Source organism: Columba livia, chromosome 4 (assembly GCF_036013475.1).
Source record: "Columba livia isolate bColLiv1 breed racing homer chromosome 4, bColLiv1.pat.W.v2, whole genome shotgun sequence".
Lineage (NCBI taxonomy): Eukaryota > Metazoa > Chordata > Aves > Columbiformes > Columbidae > Columba > Columba livia.
In genome coordinates this window covers 66300358-66319351 of record NC_088605.1, presented here as the reverse complement: position 1 = coordinate 66319351, position 18994 = coordinate 66300358, and the positions used below count along the sequence as shown (strand labels likewise).

Sequence of the window (18994 nt, the reverse complement as noted above, 5' to 3'; positions counted from 1 at the left end):
AATAATTTGTATTAAAGTTCTCTGTGCTTTTATGTATTGCGGTATGTGCTTAGAAGTGCATTAATACTGTTTTTATCTGACTGTAGATACAAGTGTTAAACCAAAGGTGGAATGCAGTGTAGTAACTGAATTTACAGACCACATTTGTGTAACTATGGATGCTGAATTGATTATGTTTCTGCATGACTTGGTGTCTGCTTATCTAAAAGAAAAAGAAAAAGGTAAGTTGTTGTTTATGAGGTAACACTTGTCTGACAGTCTACAGGTGTCAGATATTTGATAGGAAATACTTGCATACTTTTTTAATAAAGAGTTGTTAAATCAGTGATAAGTGAAGTTATTTTCCTGGTTGCTTTAGACTGAAAGCCAAGAGGTATTTTGGAACTTCTCAAAAAGTGCAACATTTTTTGGGAAATACTTGAGTTGATTTTAGTGAAGCTCCTGAAGAACTGGGGGCAGAGCAGTTACATACGGGCACAGAAACCTCACTGTGTCCCTGTGGACACGCCAGTGCGGTGCAGGGAGCTGCACTAGTGTCTGTGTGGCGCTTTGCTACAGGTACAGTGGGTTGTTCCACAACGGTCAAGTCACCTCTGACACAGCACCGATGTGCTGCCAAGAACAGACCTGCTCCTGGGTTTCTGTTCCTTACCCGCTACTGATGAGCTTGCCCTAGTTACTGAGTCGTAGTCTTGCTCATACTATGACACCTGGTGTTTAGTTTTTCTTTCTGTAAGATGGCATATGCAGATGAAAGGGTTTTTTTGGGAAGCTACATTACTCTTATTGCAGTCCTTTCATCAATGGAGTTTCTTCCAAAACATGCATTTTTCTGACTTCAGAACGCTTTACTTTGCCATGGGACTGTGTTTAGCAGCAGCATTCAAACTGGGTGCATGCATTCTTAAGCAAAATGTGGTCTTTGCTAAGAAGAGCAAATGAAAAGCAAGTGAATTTGATATATATATGTGAAATGCACCAAACACGGAGGGATTTTTGTTGTTGCAGCCTTAAGGTGAATGAACAGTGCAGTGCTGGATGAGTGACTGTGCACTGTGGTCACCTGCACGTCGAAGGGAAGGTCATCATCTAGTGGCTGCAGTGATTTACAAGTAATTATTGCCACCAGTATCTAAAACCTAATAAGTCACTTTAAGACTTGAAAAATATCATGATGTCACTGTAGGCGTTAGCCAAAATCTATGATTATTACATTTAACATAAGTGCCATATAATTATATTAGATGTCATCAGTGGATTAAAAGCTGTTTATTTGAAGTTTTACAACTTCTGATCTTAAATTCAGATTTCTCCAAATTTTGCCACAGCAAAGACTCTCGTTTCTGTACTTTGTTCTTTAAAGGCTGCCTCAAGAGTAACGTAACATGGTAACGTACATGTAAACAATGAGTTACCACCACAGTGAAAGCCACATATTTTGTTTTTCTGGTGTGTGTGAAATTCAGTGTTATGCGTATTAGTCTGCATTTGTTACTGAACTGTATAGAAAATTTGACATTTATTAATGTGATGTAACATGGTGTGGTATATAAATGTAACGCTGAAATGATGTAGAACACATTAAATTCTATATTTTAAAAGTTAATTTTTAACTAACTGTATCAAAATCTGTTTGTGTATAATTGTGTGCAACCGTGCTAGAAGTGCTCATTTTCCTAAAAGCACTTCAGAGTAAAATGTCCAACAATGCAGAAACTAACAAAAGGAGAAGATAACTGTTTTTGGTGGAACTTTGTAAAGAAATTTGGTTTTAGGTAATCTTAAAAACAATCAAAATTCAATCCACATTCACAGATTTCTTTTTATTTTATACAACACGTTGTTTGGAAGAGAAAGAGTTGCTGTTACTTTTCAAGTAAGAGCTCATTGCAGGTTTCTTTCAGGCTTTTGGATAAAAATTTAACTATTCCCCCACCATCCTCCTCCTCATACATTACTTCGTCAATCTACAAAAATATTCGATACTAAGAGCATGTCTGAACTGTGCTTATGGAATGGGATACACTTTGAATGCTGTGATGGATTTGAAAGCAAGCCCCTGTATATGGATGCTTTGGGCTGGCAGAGAGAAGGAAGAATCCTACTTGGCAGTGTTATCCAGCATCTATTACAGTTTTCATAGGATATTTTTTACTAGCACAGTGTTCAAACCAAAACTGTTTGCCAGAAATTCTGTAAAACTGAAACACAAGGTGGTTCTCTCTTTTGTTTGAGATTTGTGCTTGTATTTCTTTATAATATGTACGACGACTATCCAAGTGTGATGCTCGTGACTGACTGATGTAGGAATATTTCTCTCCATTTTGTAGCAATTTTTCCTCCTCGCGTTTTGGCTGCTCGTCCAGGGCAGAAGAACTCGGCTGGCGTTCTTGAGGACAGCTCTGCTGACAAAGAAGCTGAGGAAAGCATAACTTACACTACAGTTGACTGGCGAGAATTTATGTGCAATACTTGGCATCTGGAACCCACGCTTAGGTAACAAGCAGGCTCTTACCTGCCATCTCTTTGTCCATGCATCTGATCTGTGGGTACTGTCCTTCAAACCACAAGTGTTTCCAAATCGATGCTTTTAAGCTACGGTGAGGATCAGTCACGTGGATGCTGTTACAGATTGGTTGTTGGTTATTAGTGCTGCTAGCAAAGACATCTGCCACAGGACATGACAGAAGCTGGATAGTGCAGTTAACTTCTAGATTAGAACTTTGCAGATGAAAGATATTGTCGGAGGCTCTTCAAAATCAGGCTACAGTACAATTAAACTCATTAAAGACCACAGATTACTGTATTTCACTCTCTTGCAACAGCCCATTCACCTTCTGCCAGACAGTTTTTCATCTGGCATTTTCTTTTTTTACCATTCCAGTTTTAGTTTCTTCTGTAAATAATAAAACACTATGTACTGGTTGCTATATGGCAGTTTAAACTTACCACTAAAGAACAGTGTGTATAGAAGCTACTTACTCAGTGCTCTCAGGATACACTTTCAATCAGTGTCAGGCTTGCCCTGTTTTTTTAACCTCTGTTGACACTGCTGGAGCACCTGTGTGTTCATTCACATATCAAAACTACACATCAGCCCAGGCCAAACAAATCCTGACAGCTGACAGTTTTTGTTAGCAGTAATAACAAATGAATTGAAACATGATCTGGAAGCAGCCCAGTCTGGTTTTGCCGCCCTGAGCACCCTCCTCCTTTGAGAGGATGTTCCTTTGCTCACATTCAGTTCATCTGTATAAATTAAGTTGGAAACGATGCCTGTTGGACTGATGTTGTTCAGAAGCAACAATGGTAAAAAGGGATGTTTGTTTATACAAATGCCAGTTGCTATACCTACGTATATAAGATTGAGTCCCCTCCTTATTGTTTTTTAGATTAATATCGTGGACTGGGAGAAAAATAGATCCTGTTGGTGTTGACTACATCCTTCAGAAGCTGGGCTTCCACCACGCAAGGACCACCATTCCCAAGTGGCTGCAGCGCGGTGTCATGGATCCTCTGGACAAAGTTCTGTCGGTCCTTATAAAGAAACTCGGTACTGCACTACAGGATGAAAAGGAGAAGAAAGGAAAGGACAAAGAAGAATACTAAGAGTATAATGTGACAAACATAATTCCGTTTGATTTTCTCGGAGTGTTTTATTAAAGAGTTTAAATATGGTTTAAAGAGAAACCTAACAGCTTTTTCCTACTCCATTTAAATTAACTTACGTTGTGAGTAACTGTTTACTGTGGTACATGATACCAATCTGTATTTGAAGTTACTGCATGGTGATGACCAATGTATATTCTGTGAAGGAACAGCTGAGCACTGTAAATCTGCTCCTCAGCGTCCACTGGTTTATTATGTGCAATATGATTCCTGCATCTTTAAAATACTTGCAGATTAACTGTGAATTTTCATAAACTTTATTTGCCATAACACACCCCTCGTTGATGTGACTGGTAATTGATTTGTCAATTGTAGACTTGTGTAAATTATATATATAACTTATGAAACTGTGATTTGCCTTAGTGCTAAAAAACCATTAAGTTTATTACATTTGTAATAAAATTTAACTACTGTACAGGGCTTTTTTTGTTCAACTTCCTTGATTAAAGAAAAAAAAAAGTGTTTTAAGTGTAACTGTGCATCGAGTCTTATTTACTCAGTGAGGTAACTCGGGGCGGGGGGGGGAGGTGGCCTTCCCCGGGGGAGCCGGAAGAAGGCAGCGCGCGCCGCGCTCGCCTCGAACGTTCGAGCGGCCGCGGGGCGGGGGCGGGGGCGGCGGTTCCCGGGCGCTCCTGCCGCAAGTGGGTCAGGGCGCGGCTCCGCCGCTGGCGGCTGCGGCACCGCCCCGGCTCGCTCCGCACGGGAAGCCCGCGGGGGCCGCGAGTCGCGGCGGTTGCTGCGCCACAAGGGGGCTCGCGCCCGCCCTCAGCCGCAACGGCGTCCTCGCGCCTCGGCGCACGTGGCGGGCGGCAGGGAGGGATCCTCCCCTTCACAAAATGGAGACGCCTCGCCGAGGCGCCTGCGCCTTCCGAATCCCAGCGGTGAGAGGGCCGGCGGAAACTCGGCTCGGCGAGGCGCCGGGCGGTGTCTGCGCGGCCCCCAGGCCCCCACCCCTGCGGACGGCAGCTGGTGCGGCTGCGCTCCCACATCGCCCTCGCACTTCCTCCCGCCTTTTACCTCAGGGGGGCTCCACCTTCCCCTCGGGTGCGAACGCTGCGGCACCGCCCGCAGCGCGACGACACAGCCCGACGGGCGTGGGTTTTCCTGCGGGAGAGCGATCAGGAGAGGAGAGCAGGTACCAGGGTGTTCCATTCCAGCTTGTCCTGGGAATCTGAGGGGCATCGGCTCTCGTGCTGTGGTGTTTGTCTCGGGACCGGCTTGTCTTCGGAGCCGTTTGCAAGGCGCGGCGCGGTGCTGCATGAAGCCTTGACGTAAAGCGTGGGGGAAGGTGGTTGACTGACTGGGTCAGTGCCTTTGAAACTCCTGGTGCCGGTTGGGAAAGGGGTGGGGATGGTGCTGTGTCTCGGTTCTGCACCAGTCCGTAGGGAAGCAGAATGTGGGTTGTTTATAACGCTCTTGTGAAATGGCGTAACTGGAGTTTGCAGTGTGCCTCTCACACCTCCTGACTTTACTGTTGAACTTGCCTAGGTTGATCAAAAATGGCTAACAGCAATGGCTGTTTTCAGAGTGCTGGAACACCCACTTTAGACCCCATACATAAGAAGACTTTGCTAGCTGGGGCTCCTAAGGGGCCACATTTAAGGAAGCTTTCTCAGTCTGTGGCCGTAAGGCCAAAACTTCCACCTGGGAGGCACGGTGCACCAGAGCTGATACAAAATCAAGGTATAGTTTTCAGTTTATACACTGGAATTAGCCTTTAGAAGTCTCTGTTAATGCTTGTGAAAGTAACTTTTGTTTTGTTTTTTGAAGGGTTGCAAGCCTCTGCTTTTTCTTATTGCTGTATTTTTAATATTATTTCTTTAGTGTCTGCTTGAACTTGTTTCTCCCTATGTTCCTTCACACTGAAAGTCTGTCTGTTAGCATAAGAGATCTGTTAAAGGATGGGCTATATAGTCTGCAGCATTTCATAATTATAAACTCTAAGTTGTATATATTAGAAGTGCTGTAGAGGTTGCCAAAGTGTAGGATATGTACTGCGGTGTTGATTTTCATAGAGATCATTGAGAAAAGTTTTAACTGCAGTTCTGGTTGTCCCAGGATGTATTTTAAATAGTGTTTCTTGGAATAGTTGTGTTAAGGTATAGGCACGTATTTATGAGACTTGGAAATAACAGCTTATTTTGCTGCTTCTTGGCTGGGACACACTTGTGTCTGAGTACGTGGCAACCCTGGAACTGAAGACTCCATCTGTCCTGGAGTTTAATCAAGGAAATAGATTTCATTTTTTTATCTTAAATCTGAACAAACACACCAATCTTTCACAGTAGTTCCTGAAGGAAACGCTAATTGGTTATTCTGTAGGAGACCTCCAAGTCAAGGGCAGCTGCCTAGATGTAGTGTACTCCTTGGAAGTGTTTGTCTTTTGAATGAAACTCAGAAGTGTGGGTTTGCCTCCCAACTACTACTCAGGATTCATAGAGTTCTCTTATGACTTGACTAACTTGCTTCCAGTTGACCTCTGAAGAGCATAAAGACTCCGTGCTAGGACAGATGAAATATCCGCGCACCCCCTGTCCTGATTCCGAGAGTCGGGGGAACCTGCGGGGTCAGGGTGGGTGTGCAGTGCAGCTCTCCCCCTGTTCTGTCCTGGCCACCACAGCCAGTGGTACTGTCTCTGTTCAGCAGCTCTTTGTGGGTGAGTTTCCTTTTCTTTGAACGAGTTATCTGTTTTTTGAATAATGTGTGTAGTTGATAAAACTTTTATAGTGCCTTATGACAGGGAGTTCCACCGCTTTGTAGTTTTGTGTGAAGAACCACATGCTTTATTGTTTGTATCTGCCGTCAGCAGCTTTCATTTGAGCGTGAGGGAAGGGGAAACGTATGTTGTATTTACATGTAATATCTGTCTATATTGAGAGGTTAATGGACTTAGTACTCAAAAGCTTTGGTCTTTTAAAAAGAGAAGGTACTAGCAATTTCAGAATTGCTAGTATTCTTAATGTAGGATCCAGCACAGAGCAGTAGTGCTCTAGAGTAAATGTTTTTGATTTTTGTTCCTCTAAGAAGCATATAAAAAGCATTTATGGTTAACAGATTTAAATTCTCAGTGTCTTCAGTGATTTTGTTGATTTTGTTTCAGAGCCTTTACTTTTGAAAGCAGCCCATGCACCCCCGTTGTTAGCACTTCCTCCAAAGCAAGACCTAGTTGATTTCATTAGAAGATACAAACAGGGAATAATAAACCCGGTATCTGCCTTGCATCAGTTTGCACAAATGCACCATGTACAACTTGAATTGAAAGAAACTAGTGTGGCAGGTAAATGCTGCTGCTTTTCTGAAATAAAATTTACTTATTCTTGAGATTATTTGAATTTCTGCAGTTAGTATTGTTGGCATTAATAAAAGGGTTTTTGTTTTACTGTTAATTGCACTACCCTCCACATAGGTTGCTTTTTGGCTGCTGTTTTATTGTCTACACAGCAGTATATCATAATTAATTACTAGGGAATTTGATCAGATGAGTTGTATAAAATTGTGGCTGCTACTAGAACTTTGTGAAAAGTGCATAAAGTGAAAAGCACCAAAATTCTTGTGGAGGTGAAACGTTTGAGTTGTATGTTGCTAAAATTGTCTTTTCATCTTGTACGTGTCCTTGGAATGAATATGAGCACATAAAGCTATGGACAAAAGTACCTTAAAGTAATTTTACTAATTGTGTCTGCTTTTTTTCCTCCTTTAAAGGTGATGTCATAAGGCCTTATTTTACATTTTGTGCTGTGTTAGATGGTGTTAGCTACAAGGCTGGCCTGGGAAAAAACAAGAAGGAATCTAAATTAAATGCAGCTAAACTGGCTCTTGATGAGCTACTTAACTTGGAGCATACAGGGGCAGAGGCTTCTGAGAAGTCAGGTAAATATTGTAGCAACACCTAATTAGAACTTGAAAAGGTTTGCTTAAGGCTTCATATGTAAAATCTCAGTGTAGTTTTGTTATTAAATGCTTCTGCATCAGGGCCTCTGTCAGTTTTCTTGAATCCTTTGGGCAGAGCTATTTGCTGTGTGGTGCTGAAACTGTTTTTTCCTTTGTCTTTTGTGTATTAGGAGTTGCATCAGTTTGTAGCACAGAGCAGAGAATACTGAAGGAATTAATGTGTTTGTTGCTGTTGCACTGTGCAACACAGCAACACAGTGTTGCTGTGGTAACCAAAGTGGTTTTGAATTTTTGTAATTAAAAGTCTTAAACACTGAGTTACTACTGTCAAAAGAATTCAGTTACCATAATGTTTATCTTCTTTTAGAGAATTAGAAACTTTAACTTGCTGGAAATAGTGTGAGATCCATGTTTTGAAATTTGGAATGTCTGTCCTAGTTTGAAATTTTGTTAAATTCTTAGATCCTGCCTGTACTCCTGCTGAGCCCCAAACTGCAGCAAATTCGGTTTACATTTCAAGGATCCGTTTTGGTAAGGAATAGTCTTGGTTTTCCCTATTGATTCAAATTAGTCAAAAAATGCTTGCCCCTTTTTTCTTTTCCTTTTTTTTTTAATGCTTCTTTTAGTACATTTAGTGATCTCTGTGAAGTTACTGTTATTTTACACATCTTTTTAAAGAACACTGTAAAAATCAATGTCACTAAAGTAGGAAATTGACCATCAGTTCTACAAATTGAGACAACCTACAAAAATTGCTTGAATTTAAGTGGTGAGTCAGTGACAGAAATACAAACAGCATTTCTATCCTTACTTGAAATGCTTGAAAATAGCTGAAAATCCAGTAGGTGATCAAACTTGATCTGTATCCCTGATTTATTATGAATAATAAAAGCATAAAGTGTCTAGGGATTCTTGTCCTTTATTTATTCATGTTCATCCTCATCATCTTCAGAATCTCAAAAGTGTGTGTTGATAGTAGTGCTTTTACCGTACATTTGGATTTATGATTTGGCAAGTTGTTGATAGTACCTATTTTATTTGCCCTTGCAAATTTCTGTCTGCTGGATTTTATTGTTTCATTTAGAAGGAAGACAGCTTATATATCAAAAACTTTCACAAACACTTGAAGAAGTATTTAACAGCCTGACTACCGAATATCCGGAGTACCAAAGTTGTGGCAGTTCCCTGGCTGCCTTCATCATAGAAAAAGGCAAGTCTGGTTTGATTCTGAGGACTGGGGCGTGGGAAACCTGCATTTCTGGTCCCGTGAATAAAGGTACAGGGTAGATCTCCTCCTTTGACAAACCATGTTCTGATCTGTCACATGCGTCGTTGTGCTACAGTCGTGCAAATTTTCAAGACATCCGTGAGCATTTCCTTGTGCTGTCTCATAGAGGAGTATAGACCAGTATAGGCCTGAGAAGGTGAATATGCCCTGAAGGAAGCTGCAACCCATGGAGAACCCACACAAGAGCAGGCTCCTGGCAGGACCTGTGACGGTATGGGGGACCCACGCTGGAGCAGTCTGTCCCTGAAGGGCTGCACTCTGTGCAATGGACTGCAGCCCATGGGAAGAACTCGCGTTGGAGAATTTGTGGAGGACTGACCTGTGGGAGGGACCCCATGCTGGACCAAGGGTGAGAGTGTAAGGAGGAAGGACCGGCAGAGACAAAGTGATAGGGAGGAGAGGAGGTAGAAGAGTCAGGAATTAAGTTGAGCTTGTGGGGAAGGTGGTTTTAGTTTTGATTTTGTTTCTCACTATGCTACTTTATTTTTAATTGTCAATAAATTAAATTAATCTTCCCCATGTTCAGTCTGTTTTGCATATGATGGTAAACAGCAAGTGACCTATGGCATTTTTTCATTTTATTTTTTCCCCTGTGCAGCTGGAGGGGAGGGAGGGATGTGAGAGAGCAGCTTGATGGGCACCTGGCAGCCATACAAGGTTAACCCACCACAATCACATAAAAATCAATGTTTTCTTTTCAGGTGGACAGCACGAAGTTGTAGCTCTAGGAACAGGAGAATGTAATTACAGCCGGTGCATTCAGCCCTGTGGAAGAGTTTTGCATGACAGCCATGCCATTGTTATTGCAAGGCGTTCTCTAGTTAGGTGAGAATGTGTGTACAAGTAGTTACCAGTTCTCTTGCAGCCAGTTCTGCTCAGTTTTATACTTTGGCAAATGGAAATATAAGTGCATTTACGTTTTATAGTTAGTGCCTTCTGGATTATTTTTAAATCACATGAATTAAATGTGAAGGTCCATGTATTTGTAAATAAAGTAGCATTTTTCACACTTACACTTTCTTTTAGGTATTTTTATAGACATCTTATGCTGTTCTATAGTGAAAATCCAGTGAGGACAGAGAAATCCATATTTTGCCCAGCACCAGGCTCAAAGCTGCTTACCCTAAAGCAAAACACAACTATTTTTCTCTACATGAATCAGCTGCCAAAAGGAGCTGCTCAGTTAAAATCACAGATGTAAGTACCGTGGGATTTTCACATATGTAGTAGAGGAAGATTAATTTGATTGCAGTGACAAACGTGTTATGAGTGTGGAAAATATGCAGCCTTACACATTTTTAAGGTGGAAGGGGTATTCTGATTTTTTTTTTAAATGTTTTGGAAGCATTAATGTATCATTAATGTATGGAGTGGTAGTGGTAAGTGTATGAGATACAGCTCAACACAACAAAAAACATATGTGGCTTATACCTTCAGGATGATGCTTTGTTTATTATTGTTTATTATTATGTGTGCTTGCCTGTTAGCACACCTCCAGAGATACTATTAAAATAGTAATAAATCATTAATTCAACCACTAAGCAAGTGCGTGTGGTGATGTGAAGTCATCCTTTGCACCACAGGACTAGCGTATAAAAGCTTTAGATTGAAATAATAGGCTCCTGCTCTGCTTTGTAGAAAAAAGGTAATGAGAGAAGCTTGATGGAACAAATATACTTGCTATGCTTATCTTTCTAACTTTTATTAAATCTCTGAAGGTGGTTTTTTTATAGTTTTGACATTTAACAGCAGCAGTCATGGGTTTACCAAGTCTTTATGAATAAAGGTTTTTTGTTTCTATTGTAGTGGTGGGGTGGAATAATGTCCGTGGAAGTCATGCAGTCATAACTCCTTCGTATTTACAAGACCACTAGCTGCTTTCATACTGCATTTGTGGTAGTTGGAAGGCAGCCTTGTGAACTGGAGGTCACAGCCAGTTCATTGCAAATTGCGCTGACTAGGGGAGTCCCTCCTGTTAGAATTGCGGCAAAGTTTAGATTACTTCAGTGTCATAGCTTCCTCTTCCAGGGAAATAGTTGATAAGACTGCGTGCAGTTTGTAAGCAGCTCTGTAATGGTTGATGGATCAGATTCAGTACTTTCACTTGTGCTTTTTGTCCTTTCTGGTCAATGTCCGTGATCTCTTGAGCTCTGGAAATATTTTCTTCTAATACAGCAGTTTTGGTTATGTATGAAGTTATTTCAATATATAGTTTTTAGAAGGGAATTGCTTCCAGTGATCCATTGAGTAGCAAAATATGGCCACTTACTAACAGATGGCAGTATGTTACTTAAGCTGAAATTAAATGTTTGCTGTATAATAATGTAGTAAAGCAAAAGCACCTTTGATCATAACATTGTAGGTTATGCTAAAATTGGGGAGGGTTAGTTCAAAATTTCAGACTTGCACTTCTTATCCCTTTTTGGTTAAGGGGGAAAACTATGTTTTGCTTCATAACAATCACTGTTTTGTCTCCCTGACGTGTTGCATCTGCTTGCTTTAAATATTTTGGAGAACAGCAGAGTAAGTTACCTTTTACAGGAGATAACCTTGCAGCTGCGTTTTCACAAGATGAGCAGCCTCCAGGTAACTTCTGTCATAGTGTAAGTAGACAAAAAGTGATACCTTGTTTGCAGCGTATGCTGATCTTTTCTAATATTAGCACAACTGATGGCTAAGATTAGGCTGAATTTCTGTTTCTTATTTAAATACTGATTTCAGTATTCTAGACTCTTGAACAGCTGAACGTGGTGTTCCTAAAATCTACATATCTTGAACATAATGTAAGGCCCAGATCTAGTGATAATTGCTCTGAGAAACAGTATTAGATACCACTTTACAGTGATCTCTGATTGGAGTACATTCTCACGGAATTTAATTTTTCTTGTCTTACTCTAGCCATCTCAATCCACAGTCTCCATCTGCTTATGAAACTAATGAAGACCTGAGTCTCCACGTTGCTATAGAAGGCAAGATTTACCTAAGTGTTTGTTGTCCACCTAAAACAGTTACAGCAACCAGTATGTCAGCTAGTGATAAATTAACAAAATGGGAAGTGGTTGGTCTTCAGGGAGCGTTACTGAGCCACTTCATTGAACCAGTTTATATCAACAATATTCTTGTAGGTGAGCTTAATAGAAATTTCTGGGGTTTTGTTTGTGGTTTGTTTTTTTTTTTTTTTTTAATGTTTTCATGTTCCGGTTTGATTAGATTTTGTAAAGCATGACTGAGCTGAGATTGGTTCTTTGAGGAATTACAGGACTTTTCTGAAGAGATACTAAGTGTGTATAATTTTTTTCCACTCATCCTTGAAATGCCCTAATTTAAAACACAGGTAGGCTTGCTCTTTGTCATTGTGGGTATCTTTTTTTAGCTTGCCCTCCCTTTATGACATATTAGAGTAACAAGAAATTCAGTGTTGTTTTATAACAAGTTGAATTTTAAATGTGGAGAAAATACCAAGTGTGACAAATGCTGTGTATTCAGTCAAACAGGGTGACCTTAAGGTGATGGTGTTAGTCACTTAACTGTAGAAATGACCAGTGGTAGAGAAACACTGCCAGTATTCAACTGAAAATGTCAGGTCACAGAGTGTCAACCTTGAGTATCTTACCATCTCTGTTGGAAAGTCTTCAGTTTTGTCCTGTCTGTGCCCTCCTGCCCATCTGCCCTTGTACAGGTTAATGCAAATACATGTTTTGTTGAGGAATGGGTATTACCAAGGGTGTAATGAATTCTCACGATTTTGTGGCAGTCAGGAAGACCATGCTGTTATCAGAACTCATTTCAGTAGCTTTTATTTGTGGGGTGGAATTAAATTAGTGGTTATCATTCTGAAGGTTTTCAGGCGTTTCTTCCTCTCAGTATTTGTATTATGAAACTTAGTACACGGATGTCTGAGTTCCCCAGACCTTGATGCTGTAGCAGCTTCTCCTCTTCTACCACAGAACAAGGTTTTTTAAGTGCTCCAAAAGATCTTGCAAGACTTGGTGAATGAATGTGTGTTCCTTCTAGGGAAGTTTAGGCACTTCCACTTAAAAGCAATAGAAACACTTCCTATTATGCTCACTTAAGTAAACATAAAAATCCGTAATGTATTTCCCTTCTATTTAATAGAAGTTAATGACCATTCCTTGAGATGCTGTGAAGCCAAGTATGTTTGTTTAGTAGGCAGTCAGAAATTCAGTTGGATATGGAGTTATGTTGGCAAACTCCCTAGCGTGCTTTCTGATGTGGAACATGGACGTTTACGCTGCAGCTTCTATTTTAATGGTATCTTCTGTAAGGAATGTAGAGTTGGTGATGAATAATTGTTCCAAAAAGGAGGCATCCCGTGAAAATAATTATGCCTCTGGAGAAAAAATTTTGAAAGTGTTTTTGTTCTGCATACTGAATATTGGAACGGATTTTTCCAAATACCAGTTTTGTGTAGAAAAATTGATATAATGTAGACCAATGGAAACATCTGCATTCTTAACTTTTTTTTTAATTAGATGTACTTATATGTGACTGATGTTGTTTTGATTAATAGGAAGTGGAAATTGCCAGGATACAAGAGGGCTAGAAATAGCTATAAAACAGCGTGTTGATGATGCACTTACATCAAAGCTTCCAATGCCTTATCTGGTCAACAGATCTCACACTTACTTGGTGAAAGCTGCACACTCAATTCAAAGAGACTTTAAACAGAGGTATCTCAGTTTGAATTGGTCGTTGTCAGATGCATCGTTGGAGGTTGTGGATGCGTTAAATGGAAAAACAACTGAAAGGTTAGGATTTTTCTTTATTGTATTGGAAATAATGGGGAGCCTTATTGTTCTGTGCCAGTTCATTGAAGTATTGATTTTGTAAGCTGTGCAGGGAGGCCACAGTATTGCCTGAATTAGAGACATTCTCTCCTGGGTTAGATGAATGCGTCCTGTGATTAGATGTAGTTTTAGAGATGCTGTAATTTTACAGTGAGATGCCGATATATGAAATTAAACAGTTCTTTAAATTAAGGTATCTCTATTCCATTGTATGTTGTAGTGAGTGATTTAGTTCTCACAATACATAAAACCAGTTGGCATCCAAGTTCAGATGAATTCAAGTTTAAAGACTGTTTTTGGTTTACTTGTTTAAATTATCACAGCTGCTGACTTGCATTAGCTTTGCTTGTTGAAAGTGGAAGTAGGATCTTATGATCGTATTCAGAAAGCATTGGAGGGGGAAAAATCCTGTAAGGATATGAGCAGTGTACCTGTAATGTATTTGTTACTGAGCTTTATTACGCTTTTTTCATTCTGACTGTAGTTCACCATTCAAAAGCGGCGCTTACATGGCAAGTCGCCTTTGCAAGGCAGCAATGTTTAGTCGTTTCAGATTGCTTGCTAAGGAAGCAGAACGAGATGATTTGCTTCAAGCTGCAACATACCACGAAGCTAAGGTAAGTGCTAACAGGGGCTGGAATTTCAGTAAGGAGTCTCTTAATGGCTACTCTCAAAGCCGGTTTTGTAGCCGGGGTGATTTTGTAGTTTGCTGAAAACTTTAGATGAAGAGCTGAATGTCCTGTATTGCCTATAATCTTTGCTTGAGAACATCTGAAATTGATGTTTTCAAGTAAAAAATAATCTGCTGAATTAATCTTGAAACTTTATCTGTCAAAGTCTTCTGTGTCTTGTCTCAGCGTGTGGAAGCTGCTGGCCATTTTCTTCATATAAGATAGTTTCATATTTAAAAGGTTGGAGTTTTTTGTTAGGTCATTTTCAGTCTCTTCATATTTGGTTCCTATAGATGTTTTCTATCACATTGTAGTCCTATGGGAGGATTCTTATGTCACTGAGGAGTAGGAATCATTTATCAGAAGAGAACATCAGGTCCTTGGCTTTCTTTTGTAGTATAACAATCCAGAGAAATTACCTGATTGCTGTAAACACTGTTTACTCACTCCTGTCCATATTTGGAAATAGATAGGCGCATCTTACTTCTCTATAGCCTTGCAGGTTTTTTCTCTCCTGTGTTCAAGAGGTATATTTCCGAAATTGTTATGTGAAACTTAAGCTTCTATGAAGTACATATCTTTCCCACCCCCCCCCCTCCTCCTGTCAGAACATGCAAGAGACCATTTTTTTAATGATTCAAAATCTACTTTAAAATAAAAGTGGCTTGCTAATGGACTGTTCACTATGCATTTAGATTTGCATTCAATGATATTGAATGTTTCTTTTCTGAGTAAAGATACCATTGGAATTGAAAAGATGCTGAAAAAATGAATGTTTAACATAATTCTTCCATCTCAATAAATGCCCAAGCATGCAAAAAGAGTATGTGTATAGCGTCTGTAATGCTTACCCTGCAAGGTTTGTGCTTGTGCATGTTATGTGCTGGTGGTAAGAAACACACATCTCTCTAACCATCATTCTTGACATGTTTCAAGATCTTTTTTCTTTTTCTTTTTTTTTTTTAAAGACTCGATCTGAATTGTACCAGGAAGCTAAAACGTTGCTGCAGAACTACTTAGAGCAACACAGCTATGGATCCTGGATTGTGAAGTCTTCATATACCGAACAGTTCACTGACTGACTGTGAGATTGTATGTAAAGTTGGTTTGGATGCTTCCTTTCAGTAAAACATAATGCTGATTAGTGAAATGTTTAACCATAGGGTTTATATTTGCAGCAAGAAAACAATTCCAGAGCTGCTGCTTATCAGTTTAAATGCAGTTGTTAAATCATCTGTAACTGTTTAGGCTTTTCCAAAGGAAAAAATCCTCTGTTTCCTTATAGGTAGAAGTATCAACTTTGCAAATCTGTTTTGTTTTGCCACTCAGTGCCACTTCTTCTCTGGTCCTCATGGAGTTATTAACATGTTTTTTTCCTTTTAGATTCAGGATTACTCTATTGATGATTTCTTTTTCCCTGCCTTTTTTACAACTGTCTTTAAGAAAACAAGAAAAATCAGTAAGTGTTTGATTTATTTAAATTAAAAAGTGGTATACCAATGTGAGAATCACTTTCAGGAACAAAAATTGGCAATCCTTTATCTGTAGGCATCCTTTGCTAGTCAGTTTAAGACTTTTCTTTTGTGTTTTTTGCCATATGACTTGTAGTTTACTACATATTGTTTATGGTAGAAAGGTAAAAAAAAATCTGCATGTGCAAATGTGAAACTTCAAATTACCAAGATGTTACTCAAGCTTTTTGTGACAATCACTGTTTTTGGTAGTGGACTTAAAGCATTTTAAAGGCATCAAGGTTGTGAATAACAACATAGTGTGACATAGTACAGAAGTTACCAGAAATCAGGTTCCTTCACCTTTTGCCGGCTATCCCAAAAACCATTGGATGTTAGTACTTGCAGGTTAGTTGGACTTCTCCACCCACAGACTACTTTATCACTGTGATGACAAGTCCTTGCAAAATTGTCTGCATACATAATAATCTGGAAAATGCTGCCTGTGGAGAGGACAGTTTCTTCCTTGTGAGTTATGGTAAGAAAAGTTGAATATGTTGACATTATAATGATGTTTATAGGGGTGTTGTTGAATACCATACTTGGGCTTCTGTGTGATATTGTGAAATGTTAGTGTATTGCAGCTAGGTAGTATGCTTTCATTCTGTTACTGGATCTTTTTATATCCTACAAGTGTAGGAAGCTGTTATGTAATGTTTTCATACATTAGTAATAGTATACAGTTGTGGTGGTGTTTCACCTTCTTATTGTTAATCCATTTTTGTAACAAGTACGTGGGTCTTTGCAATAGGTGATCTGTTGCTTTTCAAGTGGTTGAAATTCACTAACTTGTTACTACTCTGTCCTTGACCATTTTTTGCAATTTTGCTATTTAGTTTTCTGTTACTGTCTTGTAACCTGGGGGGAGTGGTGTGCTGGTGGTTGGTTTTTTTTGGTCTTTTTGTGGCACATACTCCACAGAATATTTGCTCCATGTAATATTTCTTTTCCAAGAATGCTCGAGAGTGGCTGTCGTATTCCAGGCTTAGAGCATAGTGTTGCTGTTTTTCAGGAATATTAAACAATAAATTTTCTTGACGGTGTGTTAGCTTTTTTTATACTCTACTGGACCATCTTTCTGTATTGCTTTACACTTTCGTTGAGACATCATCACTAAGGTGTTTCCCGTAGTTTAGCGAAAAGCCTTAAATATGTACAACTGAGAAATGTTTTGGATTGTTTTTTTATGCTTCAGACATTTTATTAATCAGCAGCAAACCAAGATATCTATGAAGTTTAGATTCTCTCTTGAGAGAGGTTCTGTTGTGAAAAAGAATGTGATGTGTATGATAGCTGTATCCTTGAGAAACAAGTTGATGACAACAGCTTGGATCCAGTTCTTATATCTGGATTTTGCTTTGGTTGAATTAAAACATGTGCAGAATGCACTGAGCTAGTAAATGTAAACATGTAGGTGTCTGGCCGTGTTTTTCCTCAGCTGCTTCAGTAATTTGAAAATGTACAATTCTACAAGCTTGAGAGAAGCCAGAGTGCTGCGGTTCCAGTCATGACACTGAAGCTGTATTACCAACAGGTACACATGTCACCTGCATACATGTCCATGTCATTCACATGTCACAAAATATCACACACATCACATTGTACATGAGATGTCACATGTTGCATGGTATAGGTCACGTTACATGGAATATGTCACATGTAACTCATGTCATATGACTGTCACATGCATATTACATGTCATTACATGTCACATGATAACATCAGCTGTGTCATGTCTAACACACCACATATATGTCAAATATTACATGATGTATCACTTTTTCATGTGTCTTACATTTAACATACAACACATCATAAGGCATGTCACATACCCAGCTTGTGCCACGTCTCATCACATGTTGCATACACTTTATATTGGTATTAAAATTGGATATCAAGCAAGAACTCAAATTGGTTTTCATAAGTAGGATTGTATGAGATTCTGTTGAGGTTTTTTTCCAACTTAATGGAAAAGGTACATACAGTGAAGTTCACCTTACTATGCTTTTTTAGGTGCTTTCAAAAGAATATCCTTTTTCTTTAAAGATTTATTTTAAAGCTTGGGCAAATGCAGGAGTCAATCCTGTAGCTACTATTGAAGTATGTAAATCTACCTGTAATTAGTTGCACATTTAACAGACAAAAATACATGCAGAGTGTTTTTGGTGTATGTAAAATTTTTAGCAATATTTTTAAAACTTCAGATGTTTTCTTTGTTTTTTTTAACAAAATGTTAAATGGCTACAAAGTGGACTACAGTGATAGTATCACAAAATGGGTGGGGAGGTACACTTCTGGTTCCATCAAATGAAACTAGATTATTCATTGACTAGAACTTGATAAATTTTACATTCCATATTAATAATGATCCAGTTGGTATTTTGTAAGTGTACAAGTTTTAGTGAGAAGTCCATTGTGTGTTTTTTCTGGAGATTTTATGAACAAATGTAAATTGATTTCTGTCACTGTCTTCAGAGCTATCGTATTCAGTTTTGCTGACAGCGTATTTTATTTAACCTAGGCTTTTCACCTCTGTGTTAAACTCAATGTTGTCTATACTTGTCATGTGATATGTCATGGCAGTCTGAACACCTCTTTGCCCAAAGAAGTGTAGTGAGCAGGTGTAGTGTTGAAGTAGCAATACTTAATTCCAAGGTTTTTTTACACTACACCTTGCCTTAGATTTTCTAGAGGAGGGCAAGAGTGTGTTTAAATGCTTCTCCAGCGTGCATTTTATTAATGTGACACAATTAACTTTTATTATCTACTGATGTGCACAATGCTTTCCAAACATCTTGCATGCTTTTTAGGAAACATACAGTTATGTGTGGCTGAAACTGACATATGAACTTAAAATGTTGATCGAAATCTGAAAGGCCCTGTGACTATAAGTGTGAGCAACACAAACAACTTTCTCCTGCAACTGCCTCAGTGTATCAGCAAACTTCATAGTAAAGCAGGTACTTCTCTAAAAAGGTGTCTTGAAGCACTTGTTGGAGATGCCAGACAGGGAACGAGCCAGCAAACATTTTGAAAATCTACAGCAGAGGACAATTATGGTACAAAAGTGACATGGCAGTCCCCAAAACTAGTGCCAGCATAGCCAAAGCTTTTGCTTTCCATGACTGTAAACCTGCAGCTGTGTCAGAGTATTGC

At 39.3% G+C, this 18994-nt stretch overlaps 2 protein-coding genes across 24 annotated transcripts in view; both read left to right on the top strand.

Annotated features, from left to right (window-relative positions):
* Positions 1–4143, top strand: part of BLTP1 (bridge-like lipid transfer protein family member 1) — a 127858-nt gene extending 123715 nt beyond the window's left edge. For all 19 annotated transcript variants that reach the window (XM_065062105.1, XM_065062106.1, XM_065062120.1 and 16 more), the window contains 3 exons: positions 87–221; positions 2331–2496; positions 3393–4143. In XM_065062105.1, coding sequence (XP_064918177.1) covers positions 87–221; positions 2331–2496; positions 3393–3609 — 518 coding nt within the window. In that variant the 3' untranslated portion in view covers positions 3610–4143. The remainder of the gene's footprint in view (positions 1–86; positions 222–2330; positions 2497–3392) is intronic.
* Positions 4144–4278: 135 nt separating this feature from the next.
* ADAD1 (adenosine deaminase domain containing 1) lies at positions 4279–16874 on the top strand. 5 transcript variants are annotated; one of them, XM_021298637.2, is made up of 12 exons: positions 4279–4804; positions 5158–5352; positions 6770–6946; positions 7414–7539; positions 8023–8091; positions 8645–8770; positions 9550–9673; positions 9875–10045; positions 11747–11973; positions 13380–13617; positions 14141–14273; positions 15296–16874. In XM_021298637.2, exons 2-12 carry the CDS (start codon positions 5169–5171, stop codon positions 15407–15409), a joined length of 1689 nt encoding a protein of 562 aa, XP_021154312.2. In that variant the 5' UTR covers positions 4279–4804; positions 5158–5168; the 3' UTR covers positions 15410–16874. The 5 variants fall into 5 exon arrangements, with proteins under 5 accessions (XP_021154312.2, XP_021154310.2, XP_064918199.1 ...); XM_021298635.2 differs by having other exon boundaries at positions 4280–4804; positions 7372–7539; XM_065062127.1 differs by lacking the exon at positions 6770–6946 and having other exon boundaries at positions 4280–4804; positions 7372–7539.
* Positions 16875–18994: the final 2120 nt, after the last annotated feature.